Source organism: Artemia sp. Qi Xiang Cuo, unplaced genomic scaffold, assembly GCF_049724085.1.
Source record: "Artemia sp. Qi Xiang Cuo unplaced genomic scaffold, ASM4972408v1 HiC_scaffold_22, whole genome shotgun sequence".
NCBI classification, from domain to species: domain Eukaryota; kingdom Metazoa; phylum Arthropoda; class Branchiopoda; order Anostraca; family Artemiidae; genus Artemia; species Artemia sp. Qi Xiang Cuo.
In genome coordinates this window covers 7,211,806-7,233,861 of record NW_028297431.1, presented here as the reverse complement: position 1 = coordinate 7,233,861, position 22,056 = coordinate 7,211,806, and the positions used below count along the sequence as shown (strand labels likewise).

The 22,056-nt window shown below is 34.4% G+C and overlaps 1 protein-coding gene across 1 annotated transcript in view; it reads left to right on the top strand.

Moving 5' to 3' along the window:
- Window positions 1–4,923, top strand: part of LOC148939104 (uncharacterized) — a 43,711-nt gene extending 38,788 nt beyond the window's left edge. Inside the window, exons 3-4 of the mRNA XM_089107314.1 lie at window positions 1,030–1,211; window positions 4,853–4,923. Of these exons, the coding sequence (XP_088963440.1) occupies window positions 1,030–1,211; window positions 4,853–4,923 (253 nt within the window). The remainder of the gene's footprint in view (window positions 1–1,029; window positions 1,212–4,852) is intronic.
- The last annotated feature ends 17,133 nt before the right edge of the window (window positions 4,924–22,056 follow it).

Here is a 22,056-nt window from a genome sequence, read left to right as displayed (position 1 = left end):
AGGCTTTTTGAAGCATTCTTAGCCCCCCCCCCTCTATCCCTATCTTCGGTCCTTAATGTAGGTGTGCCTGTCATGTTTTTCCTGTGTAATTTTTTGTGTGTGACTACTCTACTGGGTATGTCGGTGATATAAGAAATCCAGATCACTGTTTTCTCTGCACCGTTCTTGTTCATTCGTCTGGAATAACATGCCCTAGGCTTTTAAAAGGGTAGACAATTCATGTATGTTCCGTAACGTGTTAAACCCTGTCTTAGCTGTTATGATTTTTAAAATCTATTGAAACGGAACTATTCTGAGAAATGAAATAGAGGATAGCTTTTCGTTGAGTGGAGGGAGGGGGGGGGGGGTGCTAATGGAATGCAGAAATAATTTATTTTTGCCATTTAGATGATTTTTATGAAGAACTGAGTTGACATTTGGTTTATATAATTTTTCTGTATTTTCTTTTTCTTGTCCGCGCCTTTATAAATTGTTTTTATATTTATTGTACCTCTGAATTATCGTCTGAAGGATGGCTTGTTTCTTGTAATTTCTTTTTTATGTGTATAATAAATCGTACTTTATAATCAAATCCAAATTATTAACTGGCCCAACGTTGCACTAGGCATTAGGTTTAGTTTAAGCAAGCGTAATACGTTCTGAGGTGATCATGAGTATTGTTCATGCTGCCCAGCTACTATTTATGAGGTGGGGCTCTGTGTCATACTCACAATCAATTTTATATCAATCATGGATTCTTGGAATGTAAATATATAAGCTGTAATACGTCATTGTTGAAAAAATCTTAGTTCGACTCCAAGTCGCATCCATATAGAGTTACTTACTTTTGTCAAGTTAGTTAACCATTATGACTCTATTAACTTTAACCGTTGTATCATTATAACTTTATCAACCGTTATTACTTTAAAACAAGGACAAACAAAATAGTATAATCAGTTATGAATATGAATAATTCATCGTAAAAACTCAATAATAATATTGTTACTGAGTAATTCATAAAACGTGAGAATAAGCTTCTTTTTGGTTTAGATTCATGAAATTACTTGACAACTACCAACTATTATGTGAAAACATATTATGCCAGCCAGTTCAATGTCTTCCAATTGCCAAAATAGCTTTGATAGAAGCCCAGAAGGGCTTGTTGCATTGTATCACTGATGAACAGAAGTCGAAAGCCTTTGTGAAAATTAACTGCAGGATTCAAGTAATAGGTAAGGTATTTTCTTAAGTTCTAGAATTCCCATTTATAGTTCAGTGGTTGCAAAGCGTTATCTTAATTGGTGTGGTGCGAATAACGTTAATAAATATCCTTTATTTTTGAGCAATGACGCAAAAACAGCCACTTGGATTAATGTTATGTGTTATATAATTTTGTAATTGAACGAATTTAACTGAAAAAAAAAGAATAACGAGGCTAATAGCCCTAAAGTAGAATATCTTTCTATTTCTCTTCTTTGTCTTAGGCCCGAACCAGACTTGTCATTTTTTTTTTACCGAGTGTTTCTTAGAGTTGTATTGGGTCTTATTGTGATTTACACACTGGACAAAAAATAATAAAAAATAAATAAACGCTCGGTAAAGAAAACATCGACGGCAGCAATGCAGCTGTCCTTAGTATGAAAATACTACCCTGTTACCACCGTTTCGGAGTATCTATTGTTCTGAAAGGAGAGCAAAGCCTGGTCTCTGTTGATCTTCTTATATTTACTAATAATAAGATTAATAAAGGAGAGAAAGGTGTGATCCCTTCTAATCGGGTTATGCATGAATTCAAACAAGACAGAATCTGCTCTCCACGGCTTGTATATCAGCTTCCTAAGGTCCACTATTGTTCAAGGCCGTACCCAGGGGGAGGAGGGCTACCCGGTTTGAACTCCCCCCGGAATTTTTATCCGGATCGTACAAAAGTAACGAAAATGCATATAAACATGTTTCTGCAAACAGTAACCTTGATAATCACTAAGCCCTTGCAAGGAGTCACAAGACAGTTTTCTCAGTTTAGTTTCTGACTTTGTTAAATTAAGAGCGATTCCAAAAATGAAAAGGAAATATGATATAACATCGTTTTTTACACCCCAGCGAACAAGATTAGTTTTTTCTAATAGGGACGCTGGCGGGTCGTCTGCGTATTGTTAATCTGCCCCTGCGGGCTCAAATAACACGGAAGCGGTTGCTGATGCTAAGGTTAAACTTGAGAACGCTAAACTTGATTCAAATTCCAGTCATCGATACAGTCACTTCGCAGCACGCTATTACCCAATCTTATTTGGTTCCAAACGACATCGGACGGTTTGTCCACAAATCGTCGTCACTCGACACAGCGTCCAAAATTCGTCTGCTAAAGAGTCCTTGGACTCAAGATATTGCATATACTTTTCTAATATCTGGGAAAAGAAAGTTGAAGTTTCAGTTGGGTTGTCTGATTTATTTCAACTGGTTGTCCTATTCGCCAACTGAGGACGGTGATTTTCGTCGATTCTGTCTTCTTTTTTCGTCCGAAACAGCTGGCAAAGGCAGCCACCTGCGCTTAGGTAACCTTGTCAGCAAACCCTTCAGGAACTGGAAGGATGCAATTGAATGCTACACAAGTCACCAACAAACACAGTTTTACAAAAAATATACTTTAACCACAGACATTTCTTCATTTCTGTTGCGGAGAAAGTAGGGTAACATCATCAACCAGATAGACACAGCAAGGGCAGCGCAGGTTCAAGAAAATCGTTAGAACCAGAGACCGATTGTTGAAACTGTAATATTTTGCTGAAGGCAACAGCTTGCCCTTTGGGGTACGAATGATTCCGGTCCCATTTCACTCACGGATCCAGAACATCTCAAAATGATGGCGATTTCCGAGCTCTTTTGCGACTAAGGGCAAGGGTTGGTGACGAAAGTCTGGCGAAACGTCTTCTTTCCGCAGCATCAAATGCCACGTATGTTTCACCAAAGGTTCAGAATGGTGTGATTGCCGCCTGTGGAGAAATTCTTCAGCAGTCCATTGTCGAAAAAGTAAACGCAAGTCCTTGCTTTTCGGTGCTTGCTGACGAAACGGCGGACTTCTCCAATATGGAGCAGCTATGTGTTTACATCCGCTACACCTCTGCTAGAAATCTGCACGAGGATTTTCTTGGTTTTGTCCCAGCCGAGTTGCTCCTTACTTACAGTTCGTTAGCACGACCTTTTTGAGATAATAAAATATAAATAATAAAATATACGTATTAACTTCACACTCTAGCTGGGCCGTATCCAAGATATATGGCATGGGGTTTAAAAAAGAATTTTGTTTTCGCGCTTTTACAATAAACTTCAAAAAACGCATAATTTTTTTCATATTCATTTTTCTTACTACGAGTCGGACAAAACTTCGGTGGGGTGGGGGGAGGGGATCAAACCCCTACCCCCCTGGATACAGCCTTGCAATCTAGTAACACTTGTCACATGCTCCCCATTTTCAGTGTTGTGAAATCTTGTTACGACCATATGTTGCTATTAAAGTTGTAAGAGTGCCCCAAAAACAGATAAAAAGTGTTAATATCTCTTTCTGGTTTTTAAGCTTCATTTTGTTTCTAAAGTTGATCTCTGTATATTCATTTATTTCTAATTGACTATGTTTAGGTTTTCCTTAGGACTTGACTGACTAACATAAAAAGAACCGTAGGTCTTGACTGTCTAAATTTAAAACCGTAGGTCTTCGGTTATTTTGACGTTTAATTTGGGCTGTTTTGTCAGCGTCAAGTGGCAACCGTGATCATTATTCATCTGTCTGCTTAGTTGTTTCTAAGTTTTTATTCTGCGCCATTTAATTCTTTTTAAGCTTCAAATTTGTCCCTTCTACTGGAAAACCTTAATTTTAATAATAAAAAAAAAATGTTTGTGCTTACTGATGTTGCCAGAGAAGTTAGTATGTCCAACTAAACTATTCTATAAGAGGCAATTATATCGTGTAAAATCGATACCTTCGTGGAGAATTTCAAGTCAAAGAAGAGCTTTGCTGATGCTTATCCACCCTACATAAATTGTTAAATATAAATTATATAATATATATATATATATATATATATATATATATATATATATATATATATATATATATATATATATATATATATATATATATATATATATATATATATATATATATATATATATATATATATATATATATATATATATATATATATATATATATATATATATATATATATATATATATATATATATATATATATATATATGATCGCTCGCTGGTAGTTATTCTTCACCTGACCTCATCTAAACTCAAGGGGGCAACCTTGACCATAATTCCATCATTTTTCCTTAGTTGTTTTCATGTTCTCTTCCAATCTCCCTTTTCTTATTAATCATTTTTAAGATTCAACTTTGTCCTGCTTGCTATTCTTTCCTATTTTCTTACATCGAAAATATTTACAACTTAGTGAGAGGAAATTGGGTACTTATCTAGAATCCAGTAAACACGCGATAAGTGAAGTTTCGTTAATGCTAATGAAATAAGAAAAAATAGGATGAAAATATAACAGTTTATGAATTTAATTGGGATTTATAGGCCTATTTGCAAATTAGGGGTGGGGGTAGGGGTAAAGTATAGCATATATTAAATACGTAACCTAACTTAACCTAGGTATCTTTTTTTGCCCCTTCAATCCGAAAACTAAAGTTTAAACATTTTTTACGGAGTGAGCAATACCTCACAAGACAGCGGAAACCTGTTTTTCATTAGGATTTCATTAGAATCTAGATGCGGTTCTTCGCGTGTTTACTTGATTCTAGACACGTACCGGAAAATGTTTAAAGAAGAGAAAAAAAATCTTCAGTCCTTTATATATATTTCTCTTAGGCTTGCCCGAATATCCGGAGCTGTATCGTGTCACAATTCCTCACACCAGGGATGTCGGTTTGTTGACTTGATGGTAGTCGAACGGTGAGAGATCGTTTGTGCACATTTTTTCTTCACCTTACCGTATGTAGAGTCAAGTTGGCAACCATGAGCATAATACCATCATCTTTTCTTAGGTGTCTTTGTGTTTTGGTCGAGCTTTCATTTTCTTTTTTAATAACTTTTTAAGCTTCGACTTTTCCCGCATACTATTCTTTTATATTTTCGTGAACTCGGATTATCAACAACATTTTATTTTTCTAACGGAGACAGACAAATGTTTAAAGAAGAGAAAAAATTCTTCACTCGTGTATATATATTTATTAGGCTTTCCCGAATGTACGGAGCTGTATAGTGTCACAAATACTCGCACCCGAGATGTCGGGTTTTTTATTTGCTTGACCGGAATTGTCATAAGAACGACTCAACCGAAAATGCTTGAATACAGGCGGAATTATCAATGTGCGAAGTGTCAATATACTTTCACTTTGGAGGTGAGTTTATTTGTCCAGCCCTAATGTCTCAAGTTTGTGGAGATGAAGACCTTAATTTAGGCCCTTTGCTTAGTCTTTCTTTTGGCGGCAGAAAGAGTACTAACTTAAAAATACCTTTGTCGCAATAAATATACTTTTTTGTAGAATTTGACGATTTCTCCGGTTCTTTTAATTTTATCTTAAAATATATTTTTCTTCATTCTAAAAGATATCATGGCTGACCCTTACTTACTCCCGCCATTTACCCGTACCATTTAAACAGTTTTGCCTCTCAATTACTCGGAATATCTGTCTTGGATTTTTTCTACAATTAGCAATGTATTTATTACTACTTCAAAATAATTGATTTTCCATTCAAAACTAGTCTTAAAATATATTTTTCAAACGTGACTTTCCAAAAACTAACAACACAATTATTTGTCCAATAAGAGAGTCATACTTACTCCCACCATTTAGCCGTGCCATTTAAACATTTTTCCCTCTCAATTACTCGGACTATCTGTCTTGGCTTTTTCCTACAATTTTCAGCTGATTCAAGAATGGTACTTATTATTTTGATTAGTCTTAAAGTACCAAGGACACCTAAAATGAAAACTAATTCATTAAATTGGTCAAGTGCAAACTTACACATCCATATACGTCTTAAATTAGTGTGAAAAACCGATAATTCATTTTTTAAGGAGAAAGATCGCCTGTTTATATAATGTATTCCAATACGAAAGTTCGTGGCCAATTTCAAAAATAAAGAACGTGTGCTGTTAAACAGCAGAAAATGACCAAAAAATAAATAAATCAGCATATAGCCTCAGAAAGTGTTGTTTTCTTCTATGTTCTGGTAAAACAAAAATCGGAACCTAGTTCAGCAGAGCTTTTTTCTTTGAAAATACTTTGAAGGAATGCCTCTTGAAAAGAGCTTGGCTAGACTAGACCTAGTCTTGATATTACTAGGATTTTTGGCATTCCAGGATCTTTTAACCATGAAGCAGTGTAAAGGTAAACATTAATGATTCTAAAAGAAAGTATCAATATATAGGCTACCCTATTGGTAGTTTTGTAGACCTAATGACTTCCACCGATAGCCTACCTTATGTAGGATAAGGTAAGACACCTAGTAGGCTGTGTGATCTGCTTGAATATTTTGATATAAATCTACCTCATAGTTACTATATAATAGTAGCATATACCTTATATGCTTTTTTATATTAGAAATACAAATTAATTGGGTGAGCACTGTTTGACTAGGCCTATTAAATTCATTGGTTCTTTATACTCTAAGCAACACATATTGTCATTTACTCTTATATACAAAGCACTATAAAATCAAAACAATAGGCAATATTGTGTTTCCTTTGGACATGGAGAATGATATAAAGTCTTCTGTATGACTTTTCAAACATCAAATTATTATAGGGAAACATGAATAAAGTTATACAGAATGCTTTTTTGTTTTCTTATTTAATATATGATCCACTAAAATGTCATACAAAAGAAATTACATTACCCAACTGATACATAGAGAAAACAACAAAGTCATACAGATGGCTTTTCATAGTTCCAATTGCAGTTCAGGCAACTTGGTGGTCACATATCAATCCTAAAACTTAGTCAACCTACCTGAGAATTTATGTGGACAGGAAAATTAGGCTTAGGATGCTGACCCAACAAGTTGCCTGGATTTGCAGGTGAACAAGTGACATAAGGTCTGCCTGACTATAGTCTGAGGCAAGGGCAGCTGAGTTTTAGGACTAACATATGAACATCAAATTGCCTGGACTCACAGGCAAACCAGCAACAATAATAATAATGGATTGAATTTTCAGAACATATATCCTATAGGCCTTCGAAAAATTATGGGTATTTATTAGTGAAAAGGATGTCACACTGTTATACTAAAGCAATGCAGGAAAAAAAAGTACTGTTATAATATCTGGGGAACATGCGAGAAGTGAAGTTTGGTTAATGCTAGTGAAATAAAACAAAATAGGATAAAAATATAATACTTTAGAAACAAATTTTGGCTGTATATTTGCACATTAGGAGGGAGGGGGTAAAGTGTAGCCTATAATAAATACATAACCTAAACTACCCTAGGGAACTTTTTTAATCCTAAACCCCAAAAAACTAAAGCTTGAATATAGTCCTGGAGTAAGAAACCCATTGTTTATAGACCATAAGATAGGAAATTACTGGGTAATGTTATCTGTTCTTGCCTTTTCTCAAGCTTCATTCTTTCATGTTGCCCATATATTAGAACAGTAACAAAAAAAATTTAGTGGAACAAAACAGGAATTATATTAAGAACAAAATTAGAGTCATGGCTTCTCTGAATGACAAATGTTGATTAAATAAAGCAATACTATTAGATCATTATCTGTCAATGTTATTATGTAATATATATTATTGTATTATGAATCGTATACAATATATTATTGTATTGTTTGTACTTGCCAATGTACACTGTTTATTCTAATTCAGCATTAGGTCACATAATTTTGGGGTGCCAATTATGTGAGGGGGGAGCAGTTACCTCAGTTAGACTTTGAGAAATACCTTCTTATTTCTATTTTGCTACTTTTTATTTTATCATGTCTAACTGGTTATTTTTGCCCCATTTACATTTTGAGGATTGGAATCACTGACATAATTACTAGATACAAATCATAAGCACAACTGGGTTATATTTTGTTTATTGATGAGCCTGAATAAAAGACTCTTACTTAGTTACTTCATAATAAATAAATTATAATGGTTATTAGACTTTGAAGTTGATACCAAGAGCCAATGCTTTACTCCTCCCCCTCTAATATGGAAATATATAGCCTAAGTCAGCTTGAATCATTAGTCAGATACAAATGACCTATTTTTCTCCTTAGCCAGTTATTTAAAGACGTATATTTTTGAGCATAGGGTTACTAGGTTTCTATGGCTGTTCTGAGCCTTCTAGCCCCTTCAGGGCTAATTAATAGTCCCTGTAAAGTGATTATTTAATTATAAAAGAGCATGAAAAATACTCATTATTTTGACTTGTGATGAAATGCTATATTTAGTTGAAAAATGCAGTCTAGGCTATGTACCAAAAAAATTGTGTTGATTTATAATTAAGGGTATATTTTTCACCATTATGGAGGGGAGAGTCTTGATATATTTAGATATATATGGATTTGCAATGGAGTTCTGACTATACGTGTGTCTTATTTTTTAGTCCAGACCATCTTAATATTAAATTAGGCTAATCATAAAAATTTTAATATATCTTTTAACTTATAATCTTATTATTTTTTATTATTACATTTGCCAATCACATTTAAAACAGTTGAAATGGTTTACTTTGATAGGCTATTTATTGCTTTTTTTTTGATATTTGTGATTATTAAAAATATATATTTAATTAAAAAAATGTCCTCTCAATGTACTATCACTTAAATATAATAGCTCCCTATGCCCCCCCTCTGTATAATATCTTTATAGGATATTGTCTTTGCTTTAAATAACAAAAATATTTAACTTATTGGCACCACTTATTTAAAAAAAATCGATATATTATTATTTAAATATTCTAGCTCACTACTCCCCCCTCTCTGGTGCCCGCCGTGGTGATATACCGGCTCTGCTTTAAGTTATAAATAAAAAAGTTGGTGATCCCTGCTTTAAATAAAAAAATATAGAGAGATTATAATTTAAAGTTAATACTTAACTCCCCCCCTCTGGATACAAAATTTATATGAGAATTTAGCAGACATAATTAGAAAAAAAATATAATTAAAAATTAAATATTTCACTATATTGTTCAAACAAAAACTCACAGTAACGTTAAAAATATTAGTGTTAATTGAAAAAAATTGATTTTATTAGTAAGTGTGTACAAATAAAAAAAAAAAAATTTCGAAATTACTCAGATATACATCAAATCAATGGAAAACTGAGTCATAGATTTGCCGTGGCATTCAATAAGATCCAAAGAATACAATTAAAAGGGAGCAAACACAAAAGCCAAATTAGGCCAGTGGCCTATGAGAAATCACAAAATACCCAAGACAATGAACAAGTCCTAATGGGGGGCCTTGGGTCTATCAAAATATTTCAATGGTTTCCTAGGGAATTTGATATCATTTTCTTCTGTCGCCATTTTAAATTAAAAAAATAATTAACCTTTTGGCATCCCCGCTTTCAATAAAAAAATGAGGTATTATCATTTAAAAATGATAGCCCCCTACCCCCCCACCTAAAGGCAATAATTTACAATTTATTTTTGAATCAAATTTTTTATGTAACTTACAGTTAAGTATTTAATTACTAAAAATTTTTAATAGCTTATTATATAGCTAAATTTGTAACACTATAATGTTTTTTTTTGGGATTCAAATTTAAAATAAAATTCTTGACTACAACCGATGTAAGAAATAGCAATTGTGAAACTGCATTAGAAATATTTTTAACTCATTTCATAAAGATCCTGTTTTTTGTCAACATATTAAGAACTGTGTATATTGCAATAGTTGCAATTGCATCTGTCTCTTTTTTATGAAAAGTAACAAAAGAGACTAAAATTAATGACCAAGAGAGTCGAGAAGACTTATTGTATGCCAAGTAATATTTGTCTGGGAAAGTCACTGGTGATAAATCGCGAGGTGTGGCCCCGTGTGTGCGGTTTGGTCGGTGATTCGGGGACACAAATATTTTGTCGGGGTGACGAATATATTTTCGGGTAAAGACCCTGAAATACTGGTAGCGGGCAAGCCATGATTTTTGTCTCATCAGTAACATCTAACTACTAAACGACACAAGACGGACAAGCTCCGAATTTGCGGTTGACGCACTAAAGAAGTGCCGCACAATTAATTTGAACTCGACCGAACGCCGCCGCCGCGGTCGGCGGCGGCGTGCCGGCGGCGTTACGACGCGTCGGTGGCGCCAGGCCTCTCGTCGGCGGGGGGTGTTCGATCCGCCGGCGCGGCGTCGGGGTCTAGCTGGAACAAGTATCCTGAAATGGTATCTTGCATACCATCTAGCGCTTGGTCATCATCAAAATATTTTCTGACGCATCAGAATAGTCACTTTCTGAACTTGAGGTCATATTTTTTCACAAAATGTATTTTCACTAATATATATGTATAACAATCAACAGATTTTGTAAATTTTAATTTTCACAAATGAAAAACAGTGTCGGATTCGTAGGAAATAGTTTTCGCTAATATTATTCAGCTCCGAAGTTTATCGTTTGTTTTATTATTTAAAACACTGTTTTGCGAATTTATTAAAACTAAAAATGGTAGTAGCAGCTAAACAAAAACTCGTAGGAAACCCGGATTTTCAGGTATGAATAGACCTAAAATAGATTAAGAGGGCTAAATGTGTTTTCATTTTGGTGTCCTTGGAACTTTAATGGTACAATTTTATTTTGAAAACAAATTTATAGGAATTTCAAGAAACACCTGAAACCCTTTGAAAATGGTATGGGATCACAACAAAAAGCCCGGCCTTGAAATTGCCATTACCAAAAACTCCATACAGGAAGCTTAGACCCCCTCCCTCTCTTTGAACAAAAAGAAAAATCACTTTTGCAGGGTAGCAATTATGTGTCCTCTTTTTTCTTGCTTTTTATTCTTTTTTTTCTTCACCGCTAATGGGACTGAAACATGATCTAGAGTTTTTTAAAGGCTCATCGAAAAGGAAATTGCTATATCTATGTGATTTATCAAATAACTAAACATAATATTTAAAATAAATTCTAGATTAAGAATACACTTTAATTTTAAGAAAAAAAAAGGGAATCGTGACTACACAGACAACCTGACTAATAAATTATTTCTATCTTCTTTCCAAAATTCATTCTTCCTTCCTTCTTGTCTCCTACTCTAAATCTTTATGTAGATTTATTAATTTTAAATAGGATTTCAAAAAAAGATATTTTTCAGAGAAAATCGAGCAGAAAGAAAGTCATATAATAATTAAAATATAAAAAAAACACATCAATGAATAAGTTACACCCAAACGAACAGAAATTTAAATGAATAATCACAGATAATATATACCCCCAATGATGAATAAATGAGCCTAAAACGAACAAATAGAAATTACGCCCAATAAGAGTGGGGCTACTGCTCCCTAAACTCTTCTAAAGGTTATAGTGCCATTTTTGCTTTACTGAAAACGCTTTGTATTTCGAGCAGTCTTCTTTTCATTTGTCATAACATGAACACCAAAAATAGTATCACAAGGCTTATCAGGATTTACAAATAAGGGTGGTTCTACTGCCCCTTCTCCAACCCGTTAAACGAAAGTATAAGAAAGAAAGTCGCCTTATGAAACAAGAGCTGATGAACTGAACTGGAAAGAATTGATGTAAGTACACTGAATGTTTAATTTATAATGGGGAGTCTATGAAGTCTTTCAAATGGGGAGTCTATGGGAGTCTATTAAAATGTAATGGAGATCCCAAGAAGGAAAGAAGAATGAATTTTGGAAAGAAGATTGACGTAATTTATTAGTCAGGTTGTCTGTGTAGTCACGATTCCCTTTTTTTTCTTAAAATTAAAGTGTATTCTTAATCTAGAATTTATTTTAAATATTATGTTTAGTTATTTGATAAATCACATAGATATAGCAATTTCCTTTTCGATGAGCCTTTAAAAAGCTCTAGATCATGTTTCAGTCCCATTAGCGGTGAAGAAAAAAAAGAATAAAAAGCAAGAAAAAAGAGGACACATAATTGCTACCCTGCAAAAGTGATTTTTCTTTTTGTTCAAAGAGAGGGAGGGGGTCTAAGCTTCCTGTATGGAGTTTTCGGTAATGGCAATTTCAAGGCCGTGCTTTTTTGTTGTGATCCCATACCATTTTCGAAGGGTTTCAGGTGTTTCTTGAAATTCCTAAAAAAAAATTTTCAAAATAAAATTGTACTATTAAGACTAATCAAAATAATAATTACCATTCTTGAATCAGTTGCAAATTGTAGAAAAAAGCCAAGAGAGATAGTACGAGTACTTGAGAGGGACAAATGTTTAAATGGCACGTGTAAATGGCGGGAGTAAGTAAGACTCTCTTAGTGTACAAATAATAGTTTGGATAGTTTTTTTATAGTCACGATATAAAAATATATTTTAAGAATAGTTTAGAATTGAAAATAAATTATTTTGAATTATTCATAAATACATTTATAATTGTAGAAAAAAGCCAAGACAGATAGTCCGAGTAATTGAGAGGCAAAACTGTTTAAATGGCACGGGTAAATGGCGGGAGTAAGTAAGGGTCAGCCATGATATCTTTTAGAATTTCAAGTTCGATTTTCAATGTAATAGTTATAAATGTTTCAAATACATTTTATTTCCACTAAAGCGCAAATGACGCTCTGGAGTTTGGAAAGGTTTGAAGGGCGGTCGCGCTCATCTTGTTGTTGGTTCTAGTTATTCATTTCAAGTGTGACTTGCTTATTCATTTTGATTTGTTTTTTTTTTAAAATTTTTTCATCTATCGATAGGAGTGACTGTTATCTTTATGTTCTATTATTCATTTTGATGTGTTTTCATTTTTTGTATCATCTGTTCTCATTTATTGATAGGGCATTTGAAAGAAATTTTTTTTTGGTTTTTATTATTAATACTTTAAATATGGTATTTTAATTAAAACAGAAACGGATCAAGTCAAAATTCTCGATACGAGTAGTTTCTGGTAATAAAATTTCAGTAATAGTTTTAACTATAGAATTTCGGGTGAATGGGCAGGGGATTTTTGTTCATATGAAATGAAATTCAGCGTAATTTTTTTGTTTTCCATACGGCTGAAGCTACCCAGATCCCATTCTATAGATACCCGTTTAACCCATTTTAACCTGTTTAACCCGAATTAACCAGTTTCTCAATCTGCCATTTTGTTAAAAGAATCTTTATGTTATATTTTGTTATACAATATATATATATATATATATATATATATATATATATATATATATATATATATATATATATATATATATATATATATATATATATATATATATATATATATATATATATATATATATATATATATATATATATATATATATATATATATATATATATATATATATATTGTTAATGAGTAAATGTTTTCAGACGTTTGATATTAGATATTTTGTGTTATAATCCCCTCCCTTTTCGGCCACGGAGCCTTTGTGGGGATTAGTTATTTTATTTATTGAATGGTTTTTGCTGTTTGTTTGAAATATATCTATGTATCTATCTATTTTACATGTTTTTACATTCATTGATTTATTCATGAAATTCATTCAGGCCATTTATTAAAAAATATTGTCTTGTGGTCAAAATAGAAAAAAAGGGGTCGTCGCAAATCAATATAACCAAATTTGTTTCTTTAATTAAGGTTTTTTCGGTCCAGAAATTTTACATAAGGGTTTGAAAAAAAAAGAATTTTTTTCAGTCTAAAAAAAAGATGTTTTCGCGTCAAGAGTCGATATAAAAACAAATTTTTAAAAAATGTAATTCCCACCTTAATGTCTCTGGTTCATTCTACCGACCCTGAAAGTTTAACGCCATTTGGAGGAAAACAATGTTTAGCCAATGGGTCTCACGAATCGATAGGCTACTGCCATTAATATTTTTTTTTCTCTCTTAGTTTCACTTGGCCCAGTATACATGCCAAATAAGTTGCTACCTGATCAGGGAAAAAACAAATTTGGGTCAATTCGGGCCGATGCGAATCAATACGATTTTCCCCATGGCTTTATATTCATTGAAATCCCCTTGTCTCTTTTTACTTGCCTTGTAAGTTCAGACCAGTATGAGAAAACAAAATTCGTTGGCCCAGTTCCAGGTGTCACGTATTGTTACAGCCAAACTTCTTAATGCTTTTCGTTGAAGTCTACCTAGCTCTGTCTACATTCTCTGTAAGTTACAAGCCTATAAGAGACGAAATTTTTTTTTGGTGTATTTTGAGGCGTCAGCAGCCAAAAAAACCAGTGCAGCCAAAATTAGTTTTAGATTACTTTTTTGCATTGGGGTTGACCTACACCTAGCTAAGAAGCATATGAATGTCATTTTCAAGCCAATTGGAGAGATAGAAGTATAAGGCGCCGTTTTTGTCTGTCCCGACTCTTTTAGTCTAGAACTAATTTAAAAAAAGGTTTTTCTGATGGAAGTAAAGAGTGACGTTGAAACTTAAAGCGAAGAAAATGTATCGCTTCGCAGTTTACCTAACATATATTGGCAAAAATGGTCCATATAAACTGACTCATGACATATACCTATATTTGTATAATTCTGAAAAACTAGCGCTTTACTCAAAACACAAATCTGATGCAACAAAGGATTAGGAGCAGAAAATTCCTTTTTCCATCAGAAAAAAACTTTGTTTTTTTTAAACAATTTTTTATTTTGTTTTTAGGCTTTAGAATTATGCACAAAAAATACTTACACCAGATCTTTGTCTAACTGGGGTGAAAAAAATCAACTTGTCCTATTTTCGTTAAAACAGGATATTGTATATAGTTTTTTTTTCGCATCTCTCTTAAACTTTCCCTTAAAAATTGGTAATTTTGCCACACAAAGAGTAAAAGGTTATATTGTCCGTGGTATCTTTAAGAAGTTGCTGATTACAGTTCAATTATTTATGAGCTATTGTCCTATGCTGAGCCTCCCTTTTTACATCCTACCAGGAAGTTCCCATTTACCTTAAGTCTTTCTTTGCGACGTCCTTCCACTCCAATGACGGACGTCCTACTTTCTGTTTAGCCTGTATATATAAAGATTTTAGAAAACTGAGGAACATTGAAATAGTTTAGTTGTGTAGTTAATATTAAAAAAAAGTTAGTGTAAATAACATTCCAATTTTTCTGCCGCAATGCTTCAAGGAATCTTGAACTTATAAGGAAATACACTTTCATTATTTTTGCTTCTTTGACTTTAATATTTTAGAGGAACTTATCATTATAAAGAATATCACAGGTAAAAACGAAAATCTCCAAATTCAAATGGTGCCCATCTCCTGCCCCCAAATGACCTATATGTGACGTCAGTAGGAGTGATCAAATTCATGCACGGCTTGATAGGATGGGGGAAGTAAGCCCTATTTGTAAAAAATTACAATGATTAAGCATTTTAGCGATCCTCTGTTGTTTCAGTGCCCCGCTAAAAAAAAAAAAAAAGAAAAAAAAAAGAAAAAAAAGCTCCAATTTTTTTTTAAAATTCCAGAAAATGTGATTGTTATTTACCGCCTATACTGATAGGATTAACATATATGGTATTTATTGCTACATATATAGTTTCATTGTAATTTGCATAAATACTTTATTATTATTATTATTATTATTGAATTTGAGTGAAAATAATTCCTCACCTGGTAGTTTATTTCAAAACTTGTTTTTAAATTTTCACTTAGCATACTAAGGACACTGGGAGGGGATAATTCAAAAACAGGAGCAGTCACGATGATTAAAATATTCAAATTCAAGTAGCTGGTCTGAACAAAAGTATTACGAGTTCTAGCTGATCGGAAAAAGTTTTGCGCCCATTTACGTGCAAATTAAATTTTTCTAATGCTTTTTTTCGAGTTCTATGCTTAACAGTCAATTAGCCTAATATCTTAATTATATAAATTTCATACTTTTTAAGAAAAAAATGTCGGTTCTTTTTTGGACGACTTTGTATTATTTAGAAGAGAAAAATATTTTAGCACTTTTATTCCTTTCACTAAGCATAGTATTTTAAGTCTTCTTGTCTCCCTAAAAATTTTATCTATCCCCCAATCTATCCCGAGATATTGTTCACGTTATCTCGATATATAACGAATATCGTATAATGATAGCCTGGGTGAGTACGCTGTTTTCACCCAGTAATGATAGCCTGGGTGAATATGAGTAGAAAAAGGGGTACCAGCCCGATGCGAACACATGTGCTGCCATCTAAAATTTAGTCTAACGCTGACGGGATATAATTTATTCAAGGGTTATCGATCGAGTCTAATGAGGTCAAGGTCAATTGATTTGTTGTTGTTCGTCCAGGTGTATCGTCTCCGGGGCGAAGTTCGCACATAAGCATTGACGGAGGGAGAGATGTTTTGATCTAGGACAAGAGGGGGAAATGAATTTCCGAGAAATTGATTGCGTAATCGGTGGGGAGAATGTATTGATCCGATAACGGGAAACAGGATCACGTGTCTCCTCCTAAGCCAATCAGGGAGTCGGTTACAAAACCTTCTAAACCAATCAGAGAGTCGGGTTAAAATTGGTTCCAAATAAAAAAAAATTAGTCCTTGAGATTTAGTATATAAAGGACAAGCGGTTTGTTTTAACAATAATAAAGTTATGTGACACAAAGGATAAAAAAATGTATATTATCTACCTTGAAGCTTCATCTACACTGATTAACAATTTTAGTTCTGTTTATTAAATTATAATATTTTTTTTTAAAATAAATTTTTTTTCAATATTAACCCCTCAATTACATTACAATTCAGGTACCCCCCCCTCCCACACAATATAAACTCCACTATATATTGTTTATACTCGCTAGAAAGCGTAAAATACGCTCTTTTTACCTTGTAAACCTCCCCTCTCCCCCCTCCCCCTCTCTGGGTATGAATAAGTATTACAATAGAAATAAAGATGTTTCTGAACTCTCCTTTCGACAGCCAACTTTCTGTTAATCCCTTAGCTATTAAGCCCCTATGGTTTGACTTAAGAATTTCCGTGAAGTTTTAAATAGCTGATATTTACTGTCACCCTTTTAAAGTACATCCGGTTAAATAATCCTTACGTTAGCGTCTTAGTCAAAAGGTTTCACAGAAAAAAGGATACTTTTTGATCAAATTAAAATCATAGCTTCTTCATCGCAAATTTTACTATTGCTTTACTGAAAAGGGAGATGGGCTTTCTTCTGTAAAAAGAGGGGGGGGGTTGTTAAGAGGGGATGGCTGTCAGTTTCATGTAATATTCATTTTCCATTTTGAGTACTCAGTGTTTATATGGGGGGGGGGGTTAGGGTTGCACGGCCTCGCTTCTAACACCTTCATTTTAAAGTGAACAAAACTGTTTCTTCGCGTGAAAATTAAGGGGCCGGGTGCTCTAATAAAAAGAATACATAACTTTATTATGCGTAAATTGCATAGCATTTACGTCTAAGATCGTAAATTTTAGGATTATAAGCTATATGTTAACAATCTTTTTTCTATTTTAAAGCCTATAGACTGGATTATTTAAAATTTTTCTAAATGGTAAAAATAGAAACATTGATTTCTATCCTAAGGCTACAAACTAGTGATTGTCAAGTTTAATTTTTTTCACAAGTTGTGCAATAAAAACGTATGATTTCCAAGCTTAGTATATTTCTCGTAAAATTTTACTTTTTGCTTTACTGAAAATGGGGGGGGGGGCTTCTGCGATAAATGCTTTCTAGACAAAATTATGGTTAGGGGGGCGGGGGTACTAATTTTTCTTCTGTAAAAAAAGGGAATCATTATTTCAATACTAAATGTTTTCTTCTTTTTAAAAAAATTATGAAGAATGCGTGACCCCTCCAAGAAAGAGGGCAAGGATTAATGTTGCTACTCCTTAAAAACCATCAGTTATCAAATACACTTGCCCATACAACCCCCATATCGGCTATTCAAGACCGACGCTGCCTGCACAAGCCGCAGCCCAATCTGCGCAAGAACATAACGCCGCCGGCCCGTCCGCCCACCATCATGCGTTACCTGGGCCTTCGAGAGCTGCACCACCTACACAGGGTCAGGAGGTTGCCCTCCAGCATGCATTGCCTGGGCCTTCGAGAGCTGCACCACCTACACAAGTTCAGAAGGTTGCCCCCCAGCATGCTTTGCCAGGGCCTTCAGGCACACAAATGCAGCCGGAATATAAAATTGTAAGCATTTCTACCTGGTTATAGAAATATCTAAACAAACCCATTTTTCAACTCAATACAAGCCCGTCGAAGATATTAAAATGTTATTTTCTCTTTTTTCCCACACCCCTTGTTTTAAATTTCTCTGCCCCCTCCCCTCAGAGATATCTAAATATAATGTAATTTTTTTACCTGTCAAAGAAACCGCTCTTTTTTAATCTTTCCTATTTTCTCTGCCCACTGTAGGCATCTTCGCTATTTTTCAACCTCATAATAATATTTTTCGCTAATTTCTAGTTTACTGTTAGAGAATCTTTTATCTCAAAATGCTATTTTTCGCTAGAATATTATAGTTTTAAGGGGGCTAGAAGTAAACCTTTCATTTCATTACAGTAAAAGCGTGTCAGAGATATTAAAAGAAATTGTTCCCCCTTTTAAATCAGATCAATTATTGTATACATTCAGTCTGCTGAATTCTCATAGTGAAGCCAAAAAAGGTACTATATTCCCGGACATAATTTCCTCATAGCAAATTCTTTACGTTATAAACTGCTTTTATTTAAAAACAATTTTCTATCGGAAAGAGTTATATATGGCCAGAAAGGGATTGTCTATCAAGTAGACCCCGTTTTTTTAAAGCAGAAAAAGAGTATTATATGAATTTTTTTGATGGGTTGTTTGAAGAAAATCAAAACCTTCTATGTCATCTTTTAGATTTAATTAAGTTGGAACTTTCAGAATATATAGAGTAGGGAACTAAATGCTACTTCTCTGCAATTTTTTAAATAATACTCAAATTTTTAAAAAATAGGGTTATTTAGACACTTTTAAAATAAGCTATTTTTCTTTTATTGGTTGTTCTTGTTATTTATTCAAAATCTCCCCCCCTGCTCGGCAGGTGGCGAATACGACGCGCCGGGGGGGTTTTGTGACAATGAAATATCTTGGCCAGGTATCATTAATTAAATTACAGATAACAGTTACAATTTTTTAGCTGATTTCTTATTTGTTGATTATAGCGCAGTTGAGCAGAGGGACTTACCTTTTCTAAGTCCAAACACATTAAAGCTTTTAAATGATTTTACAAATGAATTAACTGGGAACCCTCTCCCCACTGATTACATACTTCCACTTCAAACAACTGAAGTGGTTTCCCATGACTTTATTAAAACAATGGGGGGGAAGGGTAGTGATAATAGGCAGTTGGGGGGTGGTAATCTATTCAAAAAATTATTTGGATTACCAAGGTGGGGGAGGGGGTGGTGATAATATACAAGAGGAGGAGGAGGTAGGGGAGGGTAACATCCAATTTACATCATTTCCTGAGTTTCAACTCTCAAATACAATTTTAAATACGATAGTTGTTTACACTGCAACTTTTGGAGACCCTTTTAATTCACTTTTGGGTGGTCATTTTGTGTTTGACCCTGTAGAAATTGTTCGTGATTATGTAGGTAGAATTCTTGCACTGCTAGAGAACCAAATTCAGTTGTGGGGAGGAGGTAGGGATTCAATTAAGGTTCCAATTGCTTTGAAGGTATTTTATTTAAATGAGGGAAAAAATGAGGTTTATCATCATTATGTACATACCGAGATGCGAGTGGTATATCCCCATTTAGAGAATTTTGAGGGTGTTTTTTCAGAGTTGATAGGCCACATTATTACGCATCTCGAGAATTATAACGAATGCGGGAGCGGGTTTGTAGTTTTATTTGTTGAAAATTGAAGTGTTAATATCTGTAAATTTAAAAAAGATTTTATTTTAAGAGGGGGGGGGCAGGTGGGGAAACATCAATAGTTTTAAAATATAATCCAGATTTAGAAGGTTGTCAAGGTGTCCAGCGAATCCGTTTTGAAACAGGTCAAAAATGTTTCAAGTACGCTTTCCTCATTTCAGCTTTCAAACCACTAGCAGATGACGCTACAAAGAAAAATTTAGATCACTGGGTTGTACACGGGAAGGAGGGGTCCGATTTTCCCATTGTAGATTTTTCTTGTTTAGAGGGGAAATACCCAATAACAATCAGGTCTATTGATATTTTGAAAGGGCCAATGCCCATTTAAATATCGGCGTTACTGTGGTTCAGTATGAAACTGAATTTGATGATGGGGTTCGTTCTAAAAAGAAAGGCGTGGTGTTCCCACTAAGAGGCCCGTTGATTGAATTGGTGAAGCACTGGGTATGGCTGTTATACACACCACCAAGTGACCCCAATGAAATTGGCCATTTTAACCCAATTACAGACATTAGTAGAGTTCTGGGAGGGGTAGGCATCTAGGGGCACGTTTCTACTGTGCAACATGCCTGTCACAATTCCGTAGCGATATAAAACTACGGGATCATATGAAGAATTGTAGAAGGCATGGCTACCAGTCAGTGGAAACAATTTCAGGGGATAGGGCTATTTTACCCTTTAAAAATTTCCAAAATAACCCCCTCCAGAGCAATAAAATCTCATTGGACTGTGAAGCGAAGCTGGTGGAAGTGAACGATCTTCGATTTCCAATCGAATCAAAGAACATCAAGCTATTGCAGTCTCCTACGCCCACGCGCAAAGAGAAAACTAACACTATGCAGTTGTTAGAAAAAGTTGAAACGTTGGATGAGGGAGAGTTCATGGTCAAGGCACTGACTAAATTAATTGGCACCGCTAATGGCGCTATTTCTCGTTTGAGAAATACTCATTACCCAATGCTGTTGTCTGCAGAGGATCGTCTCGATATTAAAAATAAAAAAATATGTTGGGTTTGTATTGGGGAGTTTGATGAGGGGGATCCGGGGAACGGGAAAAGAGGGGAGAAGGGGACAGTCAGAGACCATACTCACTTGTGGCAGGAAATCTCCTTGGGGGTCAGTAATTTTAGAGGGGTCGCGCATCAATCATGTAACTTAAACGTTAGCCAGCAGTTTTTTATTCCAGTTTTTATTAATAATTCAAATTATGATTTAAAATTTATTTTACCGGCACTGGCATGTATGCACAGGGAGGGAGGGGGAGTAGATTGTCCATGGGTAAATAATTTATTTACTTATAACATCATTCCCAAATCGGCCGAGAAGCTAGTGCTTCTCGAGTTGAAATGGCAGGTAGTAAATAATGGACATACGTGCTGGACTAAAATCAGGTTTTTAGATTCCTTTAGTTTTTTTTCCCAAGGCATTGAGTCAATTGATTCAAGTGCAGCAAAGTGACAATTTGAATATTTTTCCTTTGCTTAAACATCACTTTCCAGACAGTGAAATGTATGACCTATTGACCTGTAAAGGTGTATATGAATACGACTATTACTGTTCTGGCGCTCGCTTAAGCATGGTGAAACTACCTCCAATTGAAGCTTTCTATAATTCACTCACCAACAGTGAATGTACAGCCGAGGAATATGAGTGTGCACGAATTATTGCTGACCCCAATTTTACAACGTTCACGAGCATAGAGGCGGCCATGGTTCTTCTACACAGGAAAGAGAAATGTGGTACTGAACAAGAATATAGCAGGAGGTAGTGCAGTACTTGAAATTTCCAAAAAGCTCTTATTGTCGTTTTTTTACAATGTGTGCAAGGTGCAATGGCCAAGGGAGGGGAGGTTCAAGTTTACTATGGGGATACAGATTCTCTGCTGTTAAAGGTAAAACCGGGGATTTATTGGGGGATTTAGAAAATGGGGAACATCAGCTCGCGGATGGATTTCACCAATTGGAATCCGCCCCTCTACCCCGAGTTGGTGAAACGTCAAGCCCCCAACCAACTGCTAATGTTAAAATCAGAGACGAAGAGGGATTTTATATCCAAGGCGGTGTTCCCAGGTCCTAAAGTATATTGCATGGAAACTCATAACAGGGA